Source organism: Numida meleagris, chromosome 4 (genome assembly GCF_002078875.1).
Source record: "Numida meleagris isolate 19003 breed g44 Domestic line chromosome 4, NumMel1.0, whole genome shotgun sequence".
NCBI lineage: Eukaryota > Metazoa > Chordata > Aves > Galliformes > Numididae > Numida > Numida meleagris.
Window position 1 is genome coordinate 43,413,612 of NC_034412.1, and position 24,536 is coordinate 43,438,147.

Sequence of the window (24,536 nt, forward strand, 5' to 3'; positions counted from 1 at the left end):
ATCTGCTTTCTTCGCTGTATCAGAGGGGACTGAAAATTCATTTTTCAGTTGTGCACAGTTGTGCAAGGTTGTGCACACCCTCTTCTTGCAAGAGTCATGTAATTAGGCATTTGTCATTGCGCTTACAAACCTGAAGCTGAATTTCTCCTTTCTAAGTCTTGTGGCAGTTCTCACTAGTTACTTTTCTGAACCTCCCTAATTCATCTCTTTTCTTGTATTTATGTCCTTCAAAAAGCCACAGATGGAAATATTGTCTCTCCTTTTTCTGAGCTTCATTTGCATCACTTTGCACTGAATTTGTCCTTTCCCATTTTGCCCTAAGGTAACGCAGTTTGATTGCTCTTTTTAGGACATGAAGGTGATCCCTGCCTGCGGTCATCGGACTGTATTGAGGGACACTGCTGTGCTCGCCATTTCTGGACCAAAATTTGCAAGCCTGTGTTGCATCAGGGGGAGGTGTGCACCAAGCAGCGCAAGAAAGGCTCCCATGGACTAGAGATTTTCCAGCGCTGTGACTGTGCCAAAGGGCTGTCTTGCAAAGTATGGAAAGATGCAACCTCTTCTTCTAAATCAAGACTTCACGTGTGTCAGAAAATCTGAACGGTAGATAGATACTACTAAGTATTAAGTGACTGGTTTTCTGTATATAATGCGTTACAGCATGGTGGGAAATGAGGACTGCATGTGAAAGAGGAATGGCTAAAGTGACAAGGTAGGAGTAGAAAAAAGTCACATCAAATGCATTTCTTTTTGAGCTGGTGGAAAACACCAGAGCAGCTGGAGATCTCCCACTGTGCAGTTCTTCTGTAAATAACTCCGACAGTTTGTGGGAAATGCTAGTATGCAAATAAGTACAGTGGAAATTAATGCCATTTACCTTGCTGTGTTGTCCCATGATGTTCCAGGGGCCGGTATAAGGGCTACAGTGGTTTTCCACCATGGCAATGCCTGCTAAATAAATTGTATACGTTGTACTCCTATAGGAAGCAGTGCATTCCAGGAAGACTTGTCTGTCAACACATTATCAGTGAGTAAAATATTATATATTGCAGGTGCGAGGGATGGAAATACAGTTACTGTGAATCTCCATACACTCTTGTCATGCAGGGCTGACTCTTCAGCAAAGAAAGCACGCTTGCAGGACTGCTACAAGAGTCCTAAATTTTGCAGGCCCTCACAAAAAGGTGAAAATTTGCCATCTCTTGATTTCAAGACAGCAAGCAGTTTCTCTAATCAGAGTCATTTAAACAGGGTTTTCTTTCCTATATTTAGGCGAACTGAAATGCTTTATGTAGTTCAATGTCATAGTAGGGCACTTAATCGCTTGTATTTGTGTCGGTTTACTGCTAGCGTACATTGGATTGAACAGATGAAACAAATACATGCATGCTGAATCCAGAATTATAGACAGACAGTTGCTCATTAGTCCTAAATATACTTTCTGTTCCTAAACATTACCTTCATTATAGACATTTCCAAAGAGATACTGGAGTGTTGAATACCTAACACTAAGAGATATGAAATTGCGCTGTTGTTGCTGTTATAACAGAAGATGTAGGTACTTATTGGGGGATTTAGATTGTACTGCTATAAACTCAAAGTTTACTCTTTAATAGTAGCAATGGGCTGCAGTTTGCTATTAGTGCTAAATCTGATTGCATTCTGCAGAAGCATAAATGGAGTTCTTTTTTAGAGGTAGCAAAGAGGAAAAAAACAGTTGGATTTTGTGAGCACTTCCTCTCCTGCAGAAAACAATGCAAGAAAATATGGTACAGCCACAAAAGACTTACTAAGCATCATGTGATGATGCAGCATACCAGTTTCTGGCATGTATCTAACATGAACTTGATCTCTTCTAAAGATCTTCTCTGGATTTTTCTGTCAGGAATTATGGAAGTACTGGACTATGGAAACAATTCTACATTGTTTGTGTAGCGGTTAAAAAAAGGATAGTCTCCTTCCTTTGATTTCTCACACAGTTCTTTTCAAACTTTTGTCTTGTTCACAAGTAATTCCTTTGTATAGACATTGATAAAGAGACTGATATTTCTTTTAAGAAGTCTGATTCTATAACTGACCTACTGCTAATCTGTCATTATCCATTTGTTATTACTCAGCTTCATATTTTGTAACATAAGAGACTTTTCTGTTTTATCAGTTCTGATCACAGATACACCAATATGTAGTTTTGAGACCACGTTATCCCGTACCTACAACACCTTTTTCCACTGACTCATCTCTACCAGCAGTTGCTTTAAAGTTACACCTTATGCACCCACTGAGGCTCAGATTTCCTAATTAGAATACATTGCCTTTAGACTCTTATGAAAGAAAATTAAGAGTAATTCACAAGCCTCTTACCTTACTGGAGTTATCTTTAATTGCCATGAGGGAGCTCTTTTGTTTTTTAGCAGTCTCAGTCAGACTTCAATCTCACAGCTCAGCTCCAGTTATTTCAGGGGAGTTCTTGTGTACCTAAAACAGTAATAAGGTTCAGAAATAGGATAATTTCAAGATATTAAAAAAGTACAGGAACCAATTCTGCAAGACAGCACACACTCAGCAGAGGAGCTCTGTTGCCTTAATTGCAACTACACGTACAAGAAAATGTAACCCAGATCGAGCAGTGGGGTTGCAGAAATGGGCTCAGCAATTTTTGGCTCTTCTTATCGTTAGCCTAACCCTCCCCCTTCTCCTCTTACAAAACATAGTTATGTGGGATAATTTATTTACAGGAAATGTTTAAGGAGATGTATTTTCTTATAGAGATATTTCTTACAAAAAGCTTTGTAGCAAAATATATTTGCAGCCTGTTGACTTTAATGTAGAAAAATGTATAATAAGATTAAATATATTAAATATCCTTTCCCATTTCTCCACAAATCTTCTACCCATATTCTTTCCTTACCTGCTGCTTCAGAAGAGTAGTTCTCTCTTTCTGGAAGAATATGTATACTTTGGCTGTAAAAGTAAAAGCATGTGCTCACCCTTGTCTCATGGCACTACATAGGCTGAGTTGCAGTCACATGCATAAAGGCCATATTAAAATGATCACACGTCATTGCCACCTGAACATTTGAGAATAAGATTTGAAAGTAATGCATCTGGAATACATTCCCTGGATAGCAATACAAACCTGAGACTCACCGTGGGTACACCCTACATTCAAATTACAATGGCATTTTGCTATAGGTTACAGCATACAAATACATTGGTACAAGATATAAAGCCAGCAAATCTGAAATGGCAGATACTAGCATTCAGCTCTAATAACACAAAATAATCCATATGGCCCAACTGAAAATACTGCTGTGAGAAACAGCAAAGTTTTGACCCCAGAAAAAAAACCCTTGCAGGTCTCAATAACTATTGCCAAATAAAAGCTGTGGTTATTGAGCAATGGTCTCCATATTCTTGTTACTTGTTTCTGGGAATCTTTTGCTCAAACAGATGTACACTTAGAGAATGGAACGGTCTCCAAGTAGCATTAGTGTCTGTAAAAAAATAAAAAGATTTGCTGCTGTTCCTTACAGTCTTTGGTGGGTAGTCTCCTTTTGACCATTTTAACACTTACAGCAAACAGCACCGTAATTAGAAAGTTGTGAGCATCTTCAGATCCCAGTGACTTCAATGGAGCTTAAGACAGCCAAAGCCTTTGGAGGTTTAATCTGGGAACAAAAACAATAGGCACAGGCGGTTCACTGCACACCACAAATACTGAGCAACAGAGCTGAACTGAATAGCATGCGAGCAGTTTCGCAAGGCTGACTTCTGAGTGTTTAGAAGCTACTCAATTAACATTTTGGGGAAACATACACCAGATTAAGAATAAAAGAATAGCTAAATTTAGAGATAATTGCTCTCACTCCCCATCACACTCATCAAAGGAATTAAGAATGGCTTTGGCTTAGTAACATTTCAGAAATCTGCTGTCATGACACAAGTACTGAAGAGATTATTGCTGAACAATTCAAATCCTCTTCCTATTAGCCTAGAATAGCCTCAGCAAGGCAACATCTATTTGGAAATAGTAGCTTTCCAAAAATAATGGATTTCTACTCCATAGCAGCATATATTTGATTTACAGTACATATGTCGGCACGTATCTATCACTGTATGATTATGTTGTTTGCAACCCATGGTATTTATGATTTAAAACTTTTTTTAATTAAAGCAATTAAAATAAATAGATTTATGTACTTACTTTCAACAGTGTACACCCAACATCTGACACTAAAACACAGTTCACTGGAATTTGGTACACCTATGTTTTCTGACTTCTCTGCTCTTTGTCTTAATAAAAAAAAAATTGAAGAAAAACAGCATGACACATGAACCTTCTTGAACAGAGACCAGGAGGGTGAGAAGAGTCATTCCTCAACTTTTCCTTCTGAAGAACCTACCAGCCCTTTCTTTTTAATTTTGCCAACTTGCATCCTCACCCAAATCAGAAAGTTAAATTCAATCAAAGAAAAGTTTTTTTCATCCCTTCCTGTTCTGAAATAACTGTCCACACTGGGGAAAAGTAAAATAAGTGCACAGAACCAGTCTCACATGTAGTCCCTGACAAAGTGAATGCAGGTTCCGTTGGTTGGTTGGTTGGGACTTCTTTTATTTTTATTTTTGCACTGGGCGGAGTCTCACTCAATTTGAAGCTGTCATTAAGTTTGTTTTAAAATCAAACTAAGAAAGAAAAGTTGTTATTCTTTCTTACCTAGCTCACCAGTCTGATGCACGGCATCTACCCGAAGCTGCAGGAAACAAGTGCGAAGGAACAGAGTTAGTTCAGAAGGTCTGCACTCCCCCCATTTAAATTATTATTTTTTTCCTCTGCATTGAGCAGAACCTTTCTTCTCAGGTGCCCTGTTCTCTAATACTGTTTTTAACATGTTCACTGCTACCAAAGAGTGCCTACAGTTGGACGTAATTCCCAAGGCTTTGGATGTGTCACCAGCCCTCAGAACATTGCGCAGACACCATTGCCATAGCTAGCAGCCTGCCTGTGGCTAGGGATCTGAATGGAAGAACAGACAAAAGCAGGAGACGGCTGCGCTGCAGAACTCCAGCTGGTCCCAGAACTGTTATTGTGACCACCACTGATGGGATTGACCCCGATGGATATCCAGCACTGGATGCAGCTCATTGCAAACTTGTTTATCCTGGCAGCTCCCTGTTTTTTTTGGAATTGCTTATTGTTATAGCATGAGTGTCAATTACTTATTTACAAATGTCTGGTACCAATAAACTCTTTGTTTTTTTACAGTACCGGCTTGCAGCTTGATTTAGAAGTGGTTTGCTGCATGCCAGCTTCCTGAAGTGGAGGAAATCTTTTAGAGGAAATTAACATTTTAAGAAGCATGAACATTTTTTTCCTTTCTTTCTTTTCAGGAAAATTCTATTTTAAAAGGAGCAGCAAGGGAATTTACACAAGAAGTTTTCCTGACACGCATCTTAGTATTTCAGTCCTTGGCAAACCTCCTAGTGTAATTCTCCACTGCTGTTATCAAAGTTGGTCAAACAGCGGTCAACAAATCAGAAATGCTGTGTGATTGCTATGGCATATGCATGCTTAATTTCTGTTGCTTACAAAATATTCTTTGTTTCTGAGAATATGCTGTTCATCAACATTCACTCAACAGACTTGCAAGCTTTTTTCTTTTAAATCAAGTATTAACCAAACATTCAATAATGCGGTGAAATTGTAAGCCTAGATCTCTAAATCTTTTTCCTTAATGGCAGTAATTTTAATGGAGTCATAAAAATACATTACATATATATATATATATACACACACATACAAATAATGAATGAGAAGGTTCTGCAAGAATTTTGCAAGGAAGTTTGGAATGCACCGCATTAATGAATCCCTGAGCTTTAGAAAGATGCACCTGCAAATGATTTGGATAGCATCCTCTCTCTCTGCCCAAGCAGTTATAGATCTTGTAAGCAATGGTTCTTCAGAAAAATGCACAATGATAAAAGAAAGTCCTTATGAATATTCATTCTCTCAAAGATGCATTGACTCTTCTGTTTCAAAGGATGTTTAACTGTGCAATGCACAGAATAAATACATCTTCAAAAACCAGAAGAAATCAAAAGAAGAAAATTTCCTTCTAAAGTTTAATGCTGAAAACTAAAATTGACTCATGACTGAGCGCAACTGTTCAGCATTTGCTTCGTATTGTTCAGAGTCTATCCTAATGACTCAAAGTATATAAATGCTTTAGTACTGCTCATCTGAATGCCTGAATGACACCAACACTGAAAAATCATCACCAAGGTAAGCAGTCCACTGCAGTATTCCTTTCAGTATTTACAGCAACACAAGTTCACCCTGGGTGTGCTGTGATGATGACTTGAAAATAACCATTTATTTAAAAATAAATAAATTAATGAAAAAGCAGTTGCCGTCACATCTGAGTTCTTAGCCATATAATCTATGTTTTGAAGGTCATTTTCACCACTGGTGAAAATCCTTCTCAAAATAAGCAAAAAAACAAAAGTAAGTTCACATGAAGAAATCTTGCTTTGCATGCAGACATTGCAACAAAAGATAAAATTACTTAAATTGTTTCTTACCTTTAAAAAGGGTCATCTTCTCTGCCATTTTCTTCCTAATATGAGCAAAAAGATTCATGGTGTTTAACAGGCTCTTCTGCTGGCAAATGCAAATATCGAAATAATTTTATGAGTCCTTGAAACAACACAGGGAGGTAATTTTCCTACAGGAGTTCAATTCTAATGCTATTTTGGGGTATTATTTCACATTTTTGCCTGTAAAAAATCTGCAGAGTTTCCAGAATCTATTCCACCTCTGTTAAATCAGAGTAATTACATGATCAGATCTGTTTTTTCTATTTTCTACTGAGTGCTAACAAATTGATTAGACAAATGGTCAAGGGAATGTGAGATGAACTTTGGAATAGGTTGGAATCAGTGTTAAAATTCCCATTTCTTTGAGTACAGCCCAAGCATTTCCTACATCTCTCTGAAATATGAATGCTTCCAGTATTTGGAGCCTGACTTACCAATGAACCAATAGACAGAATGTCTTACAGAAGTCAGCGGAGCAGCTGTGGTGCAGCTCTTGTGTAATGTTATCATCCAGTGATATAGGGGTTGTCACTACATGGCACCATCTTTCCTGAAAAAAAAAAAAAAAAGCAAAATCACAAAACACCTTCTACAGAACTGAAAAGACTTCAAAGATCAGCAGTGAGAACAGTTGTAGAAAAAGAGTTGCGCAAGAAAAGAGGTTTGGGCCTGGGGGTTGAGGCTTTATTGGCTGTTTTAGGAAGAAAATGACTGTGAAGATGATGATGAAGTGCTATAACATAATGATAGGCTGAGAGAGGATAACCTCATGCAAGAATTTAAAATTCTGAGTATTGGCAGGAAATGTTAGGTTATCATACTGTTTCTGTGCATGACAAGCTACTGTATTTCATACACTTAGCTATTCTAAACACAGTGATGAGCACACACTTAAAGCACGATTTGCATGTGAGTTCGAACAATATTTCCTCAAGGTAATCTCAGTTTGAAGTCACCAAGACAGGAGGTGGCTTGCTGCTTGTTTAAACACATCTGGCTTATCCCCACTTGTTTTTATCTGGACTTTTTTTTGTGCCAGATTAAGGTGGCACCTAGTACCTACTAGTTTCTCTTTGTTAGGGTACTTCTGCATGGAAAACCATATCTCGATCTTCTGAACAGTCTTTGTATCATAGTCCTTTTTGCTGGAAGCACATGTCAGCATTGAAAGAAAGCTGAAGAGAGTCGGCAGGAGGTTTTGACATCTGCTCTGAAGACACTGGAGGCTTTTACATCTTGGGACATCAGTGAGACTCATCATTTTGAGATAATCATGGTAACTGCTAAAATGATCATCAGTTAAATACTTGTATCAGTATGGCTGACATTTAGATCAGAGCCTGTGGATACACCCAGATAAATGCTGCAGCTTAGAGCTCATCAGAACTACAGCTGGTAGGAAAATCTGTGCAGAAGACTCTTACAATTATTTTCATTCACTGCTTCCATTTGGGTGTAGAAGGCAGTATTGACAGGGGACTTTCACATCTGGTCAGCTCTAGATAAAAATATATTTTATACTAACAAAGTGTTCATAACCTGTGCTGCATCCTTTTTCACACACAAAAAAAGTAATAATACTGCAGCCTTGATATTTAGAAAAAGAAAAAAATGTAGAATCTAACCCCCTCGTCACAAAAATAATGGAGTGCAACTTCTTTTCATTACCAGGGCCAAATACATTATCTCTAGAAGCAGCAGTTTTGGGTATCCTTGGGAATTTGAAGTTCCACTACATTTTCATAATTGTTATTTTTAATCTTCAAAAATGTATTGATACTTAATAAGGGATTTAGTCAAAGAAGAGACTTGGAACAGGATTCCTTTCGGCTAATTTTAACTGTATGAAAGTTAGATGTCCCAACAAAAGTAACCACATAGACAAAAGACACTGAGAAAATAATTTACCTGCCCCATGCTAAAGGCTGCTACCGTAGACATCAGTCTGTTCTGTGTCTCTGTTTCTCCACTGAGTAAAGGTAGAGCAGTAATAGTTATTTTATACCAGATGTTGAGCTTTCAGATGGGTAAAGCCAGTGAAGATCAATTGTACCTGTGCTGCACAGAAGTGAGGGGTTTAAGCAGTGTATGGAGGACAGCAGGAAGTAAGAGAGGGTCAAACACTGCCTAAGTTTTCACTTCTCATTAATCCTTCCTGGAAGAGACTCCTGTAAACAATCAGGACGTCCACAGGCATCTCTGACAGCAGCACCAGTATGGTCCTATTGCCTTTTTGGACCCATTCCCCTCCTCAATCTGCAGTCACTTGTCTGTACTTGAAGTCTAAATCTATGGTGCTGGGACTGACTTTTTCTTTTGTATTTCTGCAACATTTAATATAACAGCACACTGGTTCACTATGAAAGCTCTACTATCTTTACTACTTTTACTACCATTGGAAACAAATACTTCAGATGGGATATATTCTGTTCATGATTCCTTAAACACAATGTAAGCAAAGCACAGCCCTGCCTCACGCTATAGCAGTTTTCATCTCGTAGTCCATGAAACCTGTGTTCAGGGAGTTTAAGATAGAAAGCATGCCTGTTGCCAGCTGAAAATAAAATAACTAGTTTACAAATCAAAAAAAGGCTAGAAAAATACTGTTCTAAGACAAGAGTGAAAAAAAACTTATACTCCTTGTAAATGTGAGGCTGTTAAAGACTCTAGGAAGTGATTTCACCTTTTCAGTGAGAATATCAATCAACCTGTAGCTATCTCAGAAGATACACACCCTGCAAATCCAAGCAAGACAATCTTGTCATTACACTTGACATCACATCTGATGACTGCAGAGATTCCAGTTATCCACTCTTCCCATCCCACGAAAAACAGAGGACTTTGGTACACAGGGATTATAAACGGCTCCTAAAGCAATGTGGTAATTTAAATTCAATTTCTCAGATATGGAAGGCAAACAAGCAGTAGATGGACCTTCCAGTTAGCTTTTGAAAAAAAAAAATAAATGATGCATGACAGTCATATGCTAAACTCATTTTTCAATCTCATTTTTTAATCCATTGCCTGGAAAATGCAACAACCTAACCCCAGCCGATGGAAGGGCGACTCTGGGGCTGTGAATTAAAAACAGCCTGCTATGGGGAACGAAGACAGGTGCACGCTTTGGCCAGCCAGCTACGGCGGTGGAGCTGATTGTGAGAAGGGTTGAGACAAGACCATTAATTAGGACTGGGGAAGGACACTGTGTCAAGGCAATTTTAAACCCTCTGACCTTTCACCTGAAACACCCTGGTCCAAGTCCAGCCATGACCAAGGGGACTCCAGCTTGTCCTGATGACGTGACAGCAAAATACTCTGTCCTCAGGATGGTTGGTGGTCTTGGACCTCTTCCCAGAGAAGCAGAGTTCCCAGCTTTGCTCAACTTTGGTCCAACTGGCAGCCCTTGTTTTGCTATAATGAGGCCCCAGGCAGAAATGTGCTAGAGAGATGCATTCTTTCTTTCCTCCTGACAGGTGCCTCTCCAAAGGGGTTCTTTGCACTCCAGTGCAGAAATGTAAGCTGGGTTGCAGGCATCACCAAGTGAGGCTGCAAGGCCCGGCCATGGCATGGCCCACGAGGAGGGCTCTTCTCAGGAAAGGAAGAGTCCGTATGCTCCCACACTCTTACTAAAAGTAGTGTGCAGGTTTGGGTGCCACAATATAAGAAAGGCTTAAAACTATTAGAGTGTGCAAAGAGGACTAGGAAGATGGAGAAGGGTCTAGAGGGAAAGATGTATGAGGAGCAGCTGAAGTTCATTTGTTTGCTCAGCACAGAGCAGACGAGGCTGTGGGGAAGCCTCATGGCAGCCTACAGCTCCTCAGAAGGGACAGGGCAGGACTCAAGGGAAGGGTATGGAACTGTGTCAGGGGAGGGTCAGCCTGGAGTTAAGAAAAGATCCTGCAGCAGAGGGCAGTGGGCATGGAACACGCTTCTCAGGGAAGTGGTCACAGCCCCAAGCTGCTGGAGTTCAAGGGTTGTCTAGACACTGCTCTCAGCAATAGTGTTTTAATTTTTGGTGGTCCTCTGTGGAGCCAGGAGTTGGACTCAGTGTTCCTTGTGGATCCCTTCCAACTCAGGATATTCTACGATTCAGAAAAAACCCCCAACCAGGCTCTCAGGAGCATGGTACGTCCATACTCAGAAAGATGGTGTGATTTCGTTTACAGCCAACGCAACGCAACCCCTCAAGGAGAAGCGGTGCTTTGAAATCTAAAATTAGTTTCTAAAAAGTTGCTTTGACACAAGACAGTCTTCTTCCTGGTGTTTGGTTATTTTGTGGTTGCAATGGAAGGGAGTCTCAGACTCTTGAAATGGGGAGGCTGCTGCCAGGTTGGAAGGGGGGCTGTTCAGGTATTTCCTAGGAAGTTAGATTTTGTCTGCCCATCTACTGTCTTTTGTTTGCTGGCATTTTTTAGTGAGCATAGAATTCTGGGATAAATGCCTGACCAAAGTCTGCATGAACAGTAATGGGAGACTAAGTGTTTAGGGAGAGAAAGATGGCCACTTTAACATAATATGAAAACATTTTTTTTTAATGTTCGAGGCAACTCATAGGTTGAAGAGAGATCTTTATATTACTTAGTGATTCTCAAGCAAGGCACGTTCTTAGCCATAATCTAAAGCTACATATCCAACAATCAAATATTTGTATGTAGAACTTACTAGAAAGTCTTAAATCTCTAAATGAATTAAATGTTGTATACCAAATGTCAAGGGCTAAATTTCTACTCTAGTTTTCCCTATATATGCAGTAAGTTGGACTAATCCTGACTCTGAATGAAATCCCATTGCAATGACTATGACAATCAAATTGAATTTACAATTGTAGGAAAATAAATAAAATTCCCTGTATTCTTTTCTACATTATGAGCATTTGGCAGGGAAAAGGAATCTAAATTTAGGGATTTATATTCAGAATTCCTAAGCTGCAAGCCTTGAAATGTAGGACATTTTTAATTTGCCATTTGTGTAACACTAGGTAAAGAAAGACAAATCCAGCAAGATATTTAGAGACGCTGGCTTCTTCACATATTTCCTGTATTTTCTGATAAACTTTTCAGTAATTTTCATTAAATATATTCTTCTTATGACTGCTGGAATATGTATTGCAATTTCAACACTTGTATCCTTCACAACATTAGCAAATAAACTTTCAGCAAAAAATCCTATCAACAAACTTCTAATGTATTGTATAGAAAGAGTCCGCTTACTTTTGCAATGCTTATAAATCCTGCATACCATACCACTCTATTCACTCAAGTATGACAAACTTTCTTTACACTTGAAAGCCTCCATCTTTCCCTCTCAAGCTTTGAGAACAGCTTCTTGAGGGGTCAGAGAGAGCCTGTTCCTCTGCCTTGCAGCATGAATACAGGCACTTGGACATCCCAAAGGCAAAAGTCAGAGGCGATCGCCTCTGATCCAAGCTTGTTTAGCTCTTACTTCATTGTCCCTTCACCTTTGCTTCACCCCCCAGCTGTCCTTATCTTCCCCTCCTCCCCTTCTCTGTTTTCCATAGATTTTTTTAATTCTAATCCCTAAGTAATAACCCTCTGCCAAAAATAGAGAATTAGCATGCCATCTTTCATCACAACATTGATAATTATGTTCTACCTCTCTCCATTTCCTTTGCATTTTGTGTATTTATATATCTCTTCAAGACAGGGAGATTCTTTCTTACTTTACCAGTACTACAGTGTCCAGCAAACCAGGCCTGGCTTTGGTTGGTGTCCCTTAAATAATACACACCATCGAATCCCTGCAAGAAGAAAAGCAGCCTTTCCATGGGCTTCTGGCAGTGATGTTTTTTCAAGATGAACTTTGATAGAAAGTACCATGGTCTCACAATGTGGAAGTTTCATACCATTAACCATTTGACTTAAATGGGTTAGACATCTATATTCTTGGACAAAACTGTAATTCTTTATCATAGCCTAGTAAGATGCTTCTATTTCTAATGTTTCCAATCTTTTTCTTTTCCTCTGAATTTCTCCTTACTGTTCAGACAGTACACCTACAGAAGTTAGCTTTTTACAAATCTAGAAAATAGACTACAGCCCAGACAAGTTTGCCCCAACTCCCACATTTTTATGCTCAACATCATTTTTAAACTGAATAATTACACCAAGATCTAGAGCTTCTGCCCCCAAAGTCAGCAGTTTGCCAGATAGATGGAGAAAATTCTGCATTGTGTTCAGTTGTTTGTAAGTTAAAAAACAAACAAACAAACAAAAAAAAAACAGATTCACAATGAAAAAATAGACAGTATGAGAAGAACACAGGATTGTGGAAATCTGGAAAATCTCCTTCAGCAAAGCTATTAAACAAACTCCCAACAGTTTGTCAGGTTTTGCAACGTTCTTACCCACTGGATTTCTGAACAGGCACTCATGGCTTTCCACAGCTTCCCCTTGCACCAACCATTATTCTTCCACACGTTCTTATGCAGCAAAGACCGAGGCGAGTCTTGGTGCAGATCCATCACTTGGTGACTGTGCCTTCCCTAAGTCATGACCAAAACATGCAGCAGAACCCTCTCCATCCAGATCCCAATCTGCCTCCTCAGATCTTCTGGTGTCTTGATTTACCCTTCCCTGAACTCTCTCCTTCGCCCTTCTGTGGACACGGTCCCTTTGTTATTACCTGCAATAGCCAGGAACCCTCTGGGTTTTATTCTCTTGGCCTGGTTTCAAGTTTCAGTGCTTCCCTCACTTTTCGCCATCCATGTACTAATTAAGGGTTCCCTAGCGAAGTCCAGGATCTAGATGCCTGCTTAACTTCTGTCCTCAGCATTTCAAAGCCATTAGTCAGGGCCTGGATTGTGGCCATCAGAATACTACTATTGTAAGGCAAACAGTTACTCCCATATATTCTTCACCCCCTGCATCTGGAAGACAAATAATGAGTCCCCCGGTGTATTGCTTATTCTCATCCCATATTAATTTTAGTTATAATGATAAGCTAATAACTGCTTCCTGGCAGCACAGCAATGCACAGTAAGATACCACAAGAGCAGGAAGGATATATCCTGAGACGAGAGGATGGCAGCATTGTGCTTTTGCGCATGCTGCCACATTCTGAACTTTCTCTCCAATTAAGAAGCCTGCTTGCTCATTGTCACTCTAATGAGTTACCCATTGTATTAGCTGTAAAACAAATCCTTGATGTAGGCCAAATTATTGTCAGTGCAAACTTCTACGAGTAAAAATCCATTAAATCCCCAGGTGATCGTACCTTTAGCTGCATTGCTATAAATACATGTCAGTGTTGTTAAGTAGTCCAACTGTTAAACTCATTTGCAAGTACTGTGCCTTAAGCTCATCACTGCTAATTCATTCAGGCTCTTCTTCATTTTAAATAATTTCAAGTTTCTTCTCTCTTGCGTGAGGAAATTCTTAGTTTGCAAACTCCTCCTTTGTGGGAAGAAGACAGCATGACCTCGCAGAAGACAGCAACAGTCAAAGAAAACTTGAAGGCAATTTGCAGCTCTCCTGTCAGTCTCGGCCTTGCAATACTGGGTCTATCAATGTGCCTAAATTATCTTTCAGCAACATCTCTTTCCTAAATTATCCTACATATTCTCTGATCATTAATCACAGCACTTTGCTTTTGTATGCGTAAATTTTAATGTTTTCCTTCATTTTATCTGGTCTCTTTGCTTACCACCATTAAAGTTCATTGCATACTTCCTTTTGGACTGTATTGTGTTCACCTTTAAAACATACAAACTACATAAACAATACTACTATTTAATAAACCATAGGCTATTCTAACCTTATAAATCTTAATAATTATCCAACACAACTTTAGGCTGTCTTGTATTCATATCTGTTTACCTAGCACACATATCCTCAATAAATGCATGTCAATTTATTGTTTCACTGCTATGATAACTAACTGAGGTCTGGTACACCTTAATGGTCATCATCATCCCAAAAAACAGTGAACATATAAAAAGAAGGTAGATGCTTTTTCTAATGACCGTAATAGAGAAGACTAATTTACAGGCTGGAAATATTTGTTTGCATGATTGACTATGATGTAATAGATGATATATCTTCTGCCATCTGCCAAAGAAATGCCTCCTTTCTTGCTTTAAAATAAAGGATATAGCACTAGCCCAATTGGGCTGAGGAACGAACAATGAAGGAATTGTGCGGGAAAGAGAAGATATTACAGCACAAAGAGAAAATTATTAGAGGAGAATAAGATTATAGTAATTTGATTGGGAAAGAAAGAAGACCGAAGAAAGCCTCAAAGTAAAGAAAACTTCTCTAAGGCAACAAGAGGTGTGTCTGCTTAGTCTTCATACACTCATACATTATGTAGTCTGGATCAAGAGTAAGCTTTTGAAGCACTTACTGTGCTTCAGTTCACATCCAAGAACAACCTCAGAGTACACAAACTGAACTCCTTTTGGATGAAATTAAAGCAGCAGATGTGCTCCAGCTGCTAATGGGCAGTAAGTCAATCGGAGCACATTAGAGCTTACCTAAAGTAACTCCTCACCCTCTAAAACAGGTCCTCAGCACCACTGTTCTACAAGTCAGCTCCTACTGGATCACTACTTGGCAGTGCAGGAAGAAACAGGGATGACAGAAACCATGCAAGGGACTAAGATCAAATTCAGTTCAGTTCAAATTTGTTACCCAAGAGGCACTGTTCATTTTCACTACTTCAAGGATGAATACATATCCACAAAGGAAGCACACCTTTTCATGAAGCCAAAGAAAATACCAGCATGCACTTAAGTATGATGTAGATGTACAGTAATTTCAGTGAATCAAATACGAGTACTAAACTTTTCTGAACTAAACATCCTAAGCAGCAGCTCATAACTATCACATTTTGGTGTTCCATTAAAAAACAGAACTTTTTTCTTGTTTTATGCTTCCATTGTTTCCAGTTTTTAAACCTTTGTCATCCAGTTGAAAAGAAAAACAAATGCAAAATTTTAGAGAGGGAAAAATCCTAGGCCTATGTAAGCAAGTGAAGGTTTCACCGCTACCTTTAGTGGGGCCAGGACTTCTCCCAGAGTGTTTGTACGAACTGACTTTGAAATAATTGGGCAGGTTTTTTTTTTGCGTTACACTACACAGTGTTTTGTTGAAGTGATTATGGCAGTAGTATTGACCACTAAAAGGAACATGCATTGTTCTGCTCAGACAGCTATGTTATTTCAAGAAGTACTTTCATCATCACTGAATTCTTATGTATGTTAATCTTACCTCATTGTTAAGGACTAAATTTCTTCTTCCTTCCTCTTGTACTTCTTGGGTCTTTGTTCTTGATCTTGTTTTGATTAGCCCATACTTTCTTCCTCAACCAAGTGCCTAAAAAGGAATTGAAAAAGAGCTGTCATACATAAGACCAGGTCTTATAATATCAAGTGGTATTTTTGACTACATTTATCATTATTATGATGATTATATATAATAAAATCTTTGTATCTTGTTTCATGCCAGCTTAACACAATAAATATTTCCTTTGATTGCAATGGGAATCAATCCTATCTCAGAATAATATTTCTTCACAGATAACATGCTCATTTTCATTATGATTCAACACTGGCGATAGCTTTTTGGTGAAAATTAAAAAAAAATAAAACAGAAATGTAACTGTATTTCAACAAGATGCAAGATAAAGATTTATGCCTTGAAATATTTAAATGGAAATTACTGTCACCTCTCATTCACTAGATAAATATTCAGGAAAATAGAGCTAGGAGCATCACACCATGGATGAAAAGTTTTTCTGGGAAAGTTTTGCAGAAAAGAAAGTTGTTTCAAGGAGATTTGAATGACACTAAGGCAGGTCCTTGGTGTTTGAGAAATTGAAAGTGCTGGGCATTCTGTGGGATGGCACAGTAAAGATGTTAAACTATAAAAGCAAGAAAATAAATCAGAAAAGTTACTGGGGAAAGTCAACAGGGAATAAAGAGTGAGGACTCTATAGGGATATGAGACCTCAAGCCCCTTGAAGTTGACAGGAGATCAAGGTGATCTCTGTGTAACTGAAACATAGACTGAAGCCCTGTAATTTATATGCCCTGGCATTAGGTCAGCAGAAATTCTGCCCGTAACTTCAGTGCCCTCAGGATTTCCACTAATGTCTATGCATGATAAACCCAACAATAAATTTGGCTTTGGTGGTAAACTATAATCAGTCCACACAAGCAAACATCATCCAGAATTAAACCTGATACTGCTCTGTGCTGATTTACTACACACGCATACATCCACCAGTTTCAGACTCAAGCCTTTGCATCAGAAATATCGAAGGACTCCATACTTCCTACAGGCATCTGCAGCAAGTGCTTACACATTAGGAAGCTGGGCTCCTGACAGCCCTGGGAGCAAACTTGGCCCTTGCTTCAGGTGGTCTGAGTCATCTCCTGGCATGTCCCCCAGCTCTGCAGGAAGCACCAGAACCAAGGCTCGACAGCCCCTGCACTGCATCCTTGGACAGCCAGAGAGGTAGGAGAGCATCACACGTATCCTCAGATTTTGCTGAATGCATTTGCTTTTCCTCTGAAGATTACTTTCTCACTCTCACACCATAAAATTAAAATACATTACTGAAGAAACCTCCATAAATTCATTTAATATGGAAGAGAACTGAAGTCAGTGCTCAATTATATGCTTCAAGCATTATGTACTTTAGGCACTGAGCACAGAACAACTCTGACACAAGCATTTCATTGGATTTCCTCCCCTAAGGAGCAGATTCACTCTCTCTCTACTCCCCCCAAACGGATGTAGCAATGAAATAAACTATCCCTAGCCAGAAAATGCAGATGTGCTGCTCTGCGTGCTATTGACACCCAACACTGCATCCACCAAAATCGGAGCCAGAAATGTCCACCACACCCAAGCCATCTCTGAAGAATTAGACAACTATGCCCTTTCTCCAGCAAATGAAGCACGTAAAAATTCTAGGCGTTATTTACTGCTTTCAAAGTTTTCTTCTTCCTTCCCTATCAGCTTCTTTACCTGAATTAAGCCCCTGCTGAACACCATTTCTAGTGAAATGTCACAGACATTTCTTTCCACGCCTTAAACTTAGGCTATTGCATAGTCTACCTTCTGTTTCACACAGTGCGCATCTCAGAGTATGAAAAAAAAAAAAAAAGAAAAACCACAATAGCTGCAGAGAAAGGAATACTAATAAATAAATAAATAAGAAGTGACTTCCAGAAAGAAAAAGAAACTATTTCTTGAAGTACAAGTCCAGTCAATCCTCTTTGCTCCTTTCTCCTCCCTGCCTGCCTCTATCTCATGGCCATGCACTGCTCTTTGGGTAAATTGCAAGTCTTTACACAGAATGAAGAGCAGTTACTCTTACTGACAGTCCTGTATGGAGCCAGTAACTGGGAGTAACTGGGGTCAGGCCCTTTGGGGAAAAGGCCAGCAGGATTCCAGGGTATTTTTTCTTTCAGCACTAAACAATCTATAGGGAATCAAAATTTATCATTACTCTGGGCTCATGCTTGAACCTATCAAATTTTCCTTCCAGGAATTTTGGTCCATGTGAAAATACAGACTAAACATATTTTTATATGCTGAAATGTTTTGCTTTTGTTACAGGCGTTCAAATATGGTCGTAAGAGAATGACTACAAATAAATATGTATGGATATATGAGCAAGACTGTATAAGACACAAACTGCATTCTAAAAAATATATTTTTCTAACTGCGTGTAATAGTGCATGAACTTAATCTTATTGAAAAGTTACATTTACACATTTATCATTTGCAGGTAGTATTATAAAATTAATTCAATTTTCTCTATAAAAATTTTAATTATTCAGCTATAGCATTCTGTGAAACCAGACTTTACAGAGACAGAGGGAAAAATCAAGTCTCTGTCTATAGCTATGCACATGGTCAAAAAGCTAGAATTAACAAATGAGGCTTCATTAGTAGCAAAATAACATAATGGTGATGTTAGCCTGCTGCTTTCCCTTTCACAGGCAGGTAGCAGAAGAGACAGAAGCTGAACGTTTGTTAAAGTACCCACAGCAACCCCACAAACACACACACGTTCCTTCCCATGGTGTAAAGCACTCAGTCCTCTTTCAGCTGCCCCTCTAACCTTTTTTACCCCCAAACAATAATACTGTCCTTAATGACTGAGTTGCTGGAAACATGGAAACCCACAAACAGCCAACTGATTTTTAGTAAAAAAATCGATAGCCACAAATTCTCCCAAGTTCTCAAACGCTCGTTCTGTACCAAAGGCTGGTCATTTACTTGTCGTTCGGCATTGGTCCAGCAAAGCACTTACGCATGTAGTTAACTCTAAGCATATGAGCAATCCCATCCATTTCAGTGGGACCTCTCACAGATTTGATGTTAAGCAAGGGCAAAAGTGACTTGCTGGACCACTGCCACTGACTGAAAGCCCTTACCACAGAGGCTAAATATTTCCATGCATATAGTGCCTGGCCCTTTTTGTGTGAATGGATACTTAAAGATAATGATCACAAGAACCTCTGTTATTTCAGGTACAGCAGGGGATGAAGACTTGTTGCTGAACAGAAGAGAAAATAATCATCTGTTCATCCAAACGGGTACGACAGCCACTATCAGGTGTTGTTTCCGCGTTTCCTAGGACAACCAAAATAACATTATTGTGTTGCCACGGCAGCACAAATGTATTATATCACAATGCTAAATACATTCACGGTATGCAACAAGAAAAATGTCTTATTTATAGTAACTTAACAGATGAAATGTCCTTATTCAGCTCAAGAACAGTTTTTCCTCCCGCAACCTGCATACTAAATCAATCTAGAATTTATTCTTTTCTGTCCCTGACCAGCACACCACCACAATTCTACTTCACAACAGTGAAGCAACCCACAGCCTGTTGGGTTTTGTGTCACACGTTTGATCATGGTTATCAGTCAGAAACTGTCTTCTTTCTCTGCTAGCACATGTGGCTTGAAAATGATTTTGGGACCTGGTCATTGCTTGTTGTTTGATAAATGTGTCGTACTACAAAATGGATGAGAAATGAAGCCTGAAATTGGAGGCTCATTGCTGCTCCCCTTCTCAGGCCAAGGAAGAAATTTGAATAAATTTGTTTAGAGAAGACATTACTGACTGAATTTCAAAAGAAAAAATACAAAAGGAAAACAGTTTGTGTTGGACTTGCTACTAATTTTCTTCCAAATTGCTCTGTTATGGAAACTACTTCCTACTTTTCTTTCACAGAAAGTTTAATACAGTATGAAACATAATCCATTCATCCTGCATAATATCTTTCCAACAAATATCTGCTGGTCAGATGTTCTCTCCAGTCCGGGACAACACATTGCTGATCTCCTCCAACAACTCCACTATCTTCCACCAGTGTATTTCAACTGGATCCTACCCGATAGCACTGCACCATGGTCCTGCGCTGATCTGCAGCTTTGCAGACCAGGTATCTGAGAATAGACCTCCACTACAGACAGATGAGAATGAGAACTTAGGTTCTAATAATAAATTACACTGACTAAGATGCAAACAGTTCTGCAATTCTAGTTGTTGACAAGTGTGTTAATACAGCAGCAAACCACCACAGGAGAAAGATGACTGCAAGTTCCTGCTGCCAGAAATGATATTGCCCTTATGTTGAAAAGTGCATTTCTTCCAAAAGCTCTTGTACACATCACTCTATGCAGTTTAGTACTCCATGCAGACACAGGTAACAACTTGATAGGCAGTAAGCATGTAGAAAACATACAAATGTCTTCTGACCGTATCTTAGGAGATGAATAGATGTGTGGGACAGGGCTACCTTACACCTGAGCTTTCTGGCATGAAACCTCTTACCACCCAGATAACTTCAGATATTTGCTTTGGGCAAGCAGATGTCTGGCAAGCCAGACTGAAGTCCAGGCTCTTGGCTGTCGGACTCAGTCCTAAAAAAAAAAAGGAGTCACCACTGCCCACGTAGAGACAAACACCTTGGCTCGGGCACAGGGAACTGGTAACACTCAAGGAGTGGAAGAAATTATTTTCCCTTCAAAAACACAGAGCTGTATGATGAGTCCTTGATTCCGTTACTCCAGAATCTGCGAAGACCAGCAGATGTTGTGTTCAAAATCACCAGTCCACCCATTGGTCAAGGTATGCTCCAGCAGGACTTGATCAAGAGTGGAACAAAATCATCTTCGCTTTAACAAATTCATAGCCAGCATTGTGCTAGAAGGAGTCAATTCTTCATAGCTGTGTTCTTGATTTTACTATTAAAAAAAAAAGTCAGCCCCAGGTTATAGCAAAACCTAAACAGAACTGGTGGGACAGTGTAGCAAAAGTTGCCTGGCTGACCTATCTGTGAAATATAATTATTTGATTTTTTGATGAGAAAAGAGAGATCAGGGCCACAGATACAAGTATTTACAAATGCAAGCTATTATCTTAAGAATTCTAGGATTTAGCTGGGGAAAAATACATTTACTGGAATGAACACTGACAAGTAAAATATTTAATCCCCAAAGTTTTATTTCCCCTAAACATAAAATAATATTACTTTGAATGATCCATAAATAACATTAATGGGGAGATTCTGAATGGAAAATCTCTAATGATATATGAGAGAGGACTTAAATAGGCTTAGCTGGGCTCTTTCTCAAACTTGGCAACTGTGTTATAAAAGGCTTTGTTTTTTTTAGAGGGACGTTACAATATGTTATCTGCTTTGGATCAAGTCCTAAATAAAATTTTTGTTCCAAATTTGCAAATGCCTCCAATGCAGAAGCAACAATGGGAAACATTTGTTACTGCACTTTACAAAGTTAGAGAACAGAGGTGTTTTTAGAGTGTCTGTATACACCAATAGATGATTATGCTAACCTTCATTTGTGCTTAAACATAATGTGCATAAAGGAAGGCTTCCCAACAAAGCCATGTTTTCAGGGCTTCTATGAGTCTACATCCAGAAGCCAAATGGATTAAATGCTGTGTTTTTCTTCTTAATTTTCTAATACAGTGCTAATCAAACCAAAAAAGTTTAATAGGTTAAGTGCAACGAATCCCATTTCTGCAAGTTAAATAACAGAAGCAGAAAGACAGGCAAGCTGTCCAAATAAGCATATGAATGTTTTTTCCCTAGTTGAGGCCTTTCTAGTCCTTAGCTTCACACTGAAAGTAACATTAGCGATACTGGGACATAAACCACAGGTCAAAATTTAAGCTCATATAAATTCACGATGTTCCCCAACATGAGAATTTTAAGCAAAGTAGCAAATTCATCAATGGTGAATCAACAATGTGGAATCAGTTCAGGATTAGAATCAGGAATAAAATTTTTGGTGAGGTCATAAAAAAAGTGTGAACCACTGTCTTAAAAAGCACACAAGGGATTTATGTGATAAAGAATTTAGTGACTCATTTACACAGAATAACTGTGCATTAGTCTAGGCTGCATGCCGAACAATTTTGAACTCAATAAAATAAGTGATTACTGAACTATGATATATGCACGCCATAGCTTCCTCATTCAAAATATAAAATAGTATCCCATGTATTAGACAATCTAAGAAAAGTATGGACAGTATAAACAACAAATCCATATCTCTCTAGCTAGCAAACATTTAAGCATACAAGGATAGAATTGTTTGAGAGTATAAATTATGAGAAGAAATGTTGATTATGTGTAACCAAAAACAGAAAATTACCTAAATTACTTAGATTTGTACTTAGCATGTATTAGTTAAAATGTCAAAAGCAAGATTTTACAGTAAGCCAACCATTAAAATGCCTTATGTCAGCATTAGTAAGACATCTTGCTAGCGAAAATTCAGTGAGATTACTGGCCTGCTATAAAAGTTCTCAGTTACCTAGATTTTAGAAGAAATACTTAATGAACACTTCAACATTGTGAATAAAAATTAGGAAATAATGCACAAGCAGCTATTGTTTTGTTTTATCTTCCTACAACATTCAGAGTTCATTCTCTTTATACTTGCAGCAGATTTTCTACTGGAATGTCTTTTTTTCCAAAAAGATTTACACGTGCCAAATGGCTTCTACAGCATGACTGTCCAAATTGTGCACTATTCACTTCATGAGAGCGCATGTGCTTGTGCGCTTTAGTAGCAGTTCTTACATATACAAACAGCAGCACATGAGCAGATCTAATCTATCTATGGTAAATGCACAGCAAGGAAGATGTCAACTTAGGAATACAAGTCTATCCACGGAGGCTCAAAAAAGAAAGCAGTTAAAATCTGTACAAAAATAAAACATTTTGGGGTTCTATTCAATATTCTCTGTAGCCGGAGATTAGAGTTTGCCTAACAATTACAGGTCTGAAGGTCTTATATTTGCATTGATATTGTTCTGAAATAAATACAAAATGGTAATTGTGTGGATTTAAAAATAGAAAATCGCTACATTGAGGACAATGAGCATCTGTAAAGAATGGGCTGTTTGTTCTCCATTAATCAGGTTTCTCATAACACCAAGAATTTTCGGCCGTAAGTAACAGTCATGATGTAATAAACTTAGGGAAAGCACATAGGCAAACTAGTTAAAACCTCTTCCCATAGATGATATTTTCGGTGAAATATTGAAATAAAGGATTTTCGAGCAGTATCTCTGACTGCTGAAAATGATACTAATCTTGAATAAACTGTTTTACTGCAACTAAGTATGGTTATCACATTAGGCACAGAATTGCTCCTTTCGAAATACTAGGAATGAAGTCTACATTTAGGATTTAACTGACAGTTTTCACAAGCAGGAAAACATTGCGTTTCTATACAAATCAAACCGCTGTGTTTGGAAGACATTCCGTAATAGGAATCAGCCTAACCAGTGCAAATCAAATCAGCCTTCGCTTTAGTGATACAGAAACTTTCTGTCTAATGATCAGTTATATATATTCTTTTTCTATGTCAATGTAATTCATCTACAGAATGAGAAGAAAGAATGAAAAGCAATTTGTTAGCTGTTCTCTAACAGATGCTATAAAACAAAATGCCTTCAGCGTAGCCTTCATTTCTGTCTCTGCAGACTGGAAGAAAGTAAATAAAATATATCAGACTTTAATTACAACTATTAGGCATCATATATCATTTCATATCCACATACAATTTTCACTACACAAGGTTTTAGCAGTTCATGATGTTCATATAATAGAGACTCAAACAGCCTAAATAACCCTCCTCAAACTAAAAACACCTCTCAGAAGCTGAGTTTGAGATATTGGAAATGCATACTACATATCTTCCATTAAAAAGAAACTATTTCTATGCAAGTTTTAAATATTCTTACCACTACTTAGTCCGCTTTTCACTTTAGTTTATATTCTTATCACTTCTTTATCTACTTTTCACTTTAAAGTTGTTTTTTTTCTGTGCTTCCATCACAGTTCTTCCATTTACAGTGCTGTGTAATTATTGTTTTGTTTTCAGATAAGGGAAAGAATTAAGCATTCTCAGAAAGTTTACATCTCTACATCAAAAAAGCAGGCATACGATTCTTCTGCTCGAAAAAAGGAGTATGCAAAGCCACTCAGATAAACTAGTTTAGCAGAGGAGTTGCATATGGCAATGCTGAAAAGAATATCTGAGAGGGAATCAGAGAGCATGAGATTCGCATTTTTAGTACAGAGAATGAAGAATGCAGAGGGAAAGAGAACATGAGCATAGAGAAAGAGAGCAAACAGGCACAGAAGAGTCAATGGAAAAAACCGTAAAGCTAAGGAAGAATGTCACCTGTTGTATTTTGCCTTCAGTCAAAGAAACTATGCATCCTGCATTTGCTTTCAATCATCAGAGCTGCTTCACAAGTCAATCTACTACGTGCATATTTTCCCCTATTCGGGCAACTTTGAACTCCTCTTATTAACGTGTCCTAATACATTATGCTCATGTTCTGACTTTTTCACCTTCAGATTCTTCTGTGGAAAATACTGACTGGTTTATCAGCTATTCCAGACACAGTCCT

The 24,536-nt window shown here is 38.5% G+C and overlaps 1 protein-coding gene and 1 long non-coding RNA gene across 8 annotated transcripts in view; one reads left to right on the top strand and one right to left on the bottom strand.

Moving 5' to 3' along the window:
* DKK2 (dickkopf WNT signaling pathway inhibitor 2) overlaps positions 1-4,254 on the top strand; it is a 161,051-nt gene extending 156,797 nt beyond the window's left edge. For all 7 annotated transcript variants that reach the window (XM_021395765.1, XM_021395762.1, XM_021395763.1 and 4 more), the window contains one exon: positions 350-4,254. In XM_021395765.1, coding sequence (XP_021251440.1) covers positions 350-600 — 251 coding nt within the window. In that variant the 3' untranslated portion in view covers positions 601-4,254. The remainder of the gene's footprint in view (positions 1-349) is intronic.
* The window catches only part of LOC110398273, a 61,657-nt gene that overhangs the window by 24,614 nt on the left and 12,507 nt on the right, over positions 1-24,536 (bottom strand). Inside the window, exons 4-9 of the long non-coding RNA XR_002438297.1 lie at positions 15,822-15,926; positions 7,029-7,144; positions 6,580-6,658; positions 4,715-4,751; positions 3,575-3,668; positions 878-2,961 (exon numbers count right to left, since the gene is read on the bottom strand). This is a non-coding gene — a long non-coding RNA (uncharacterized LOC110398273). The remainder of the gene's footprint in view (positions 1-877; positions 2,962-3,574; positions 3,669-4,714; positions 4,752-6,579; positions 6,659-7,028; positions 7,145-15,821; positions 15,927-24,536) is intronic.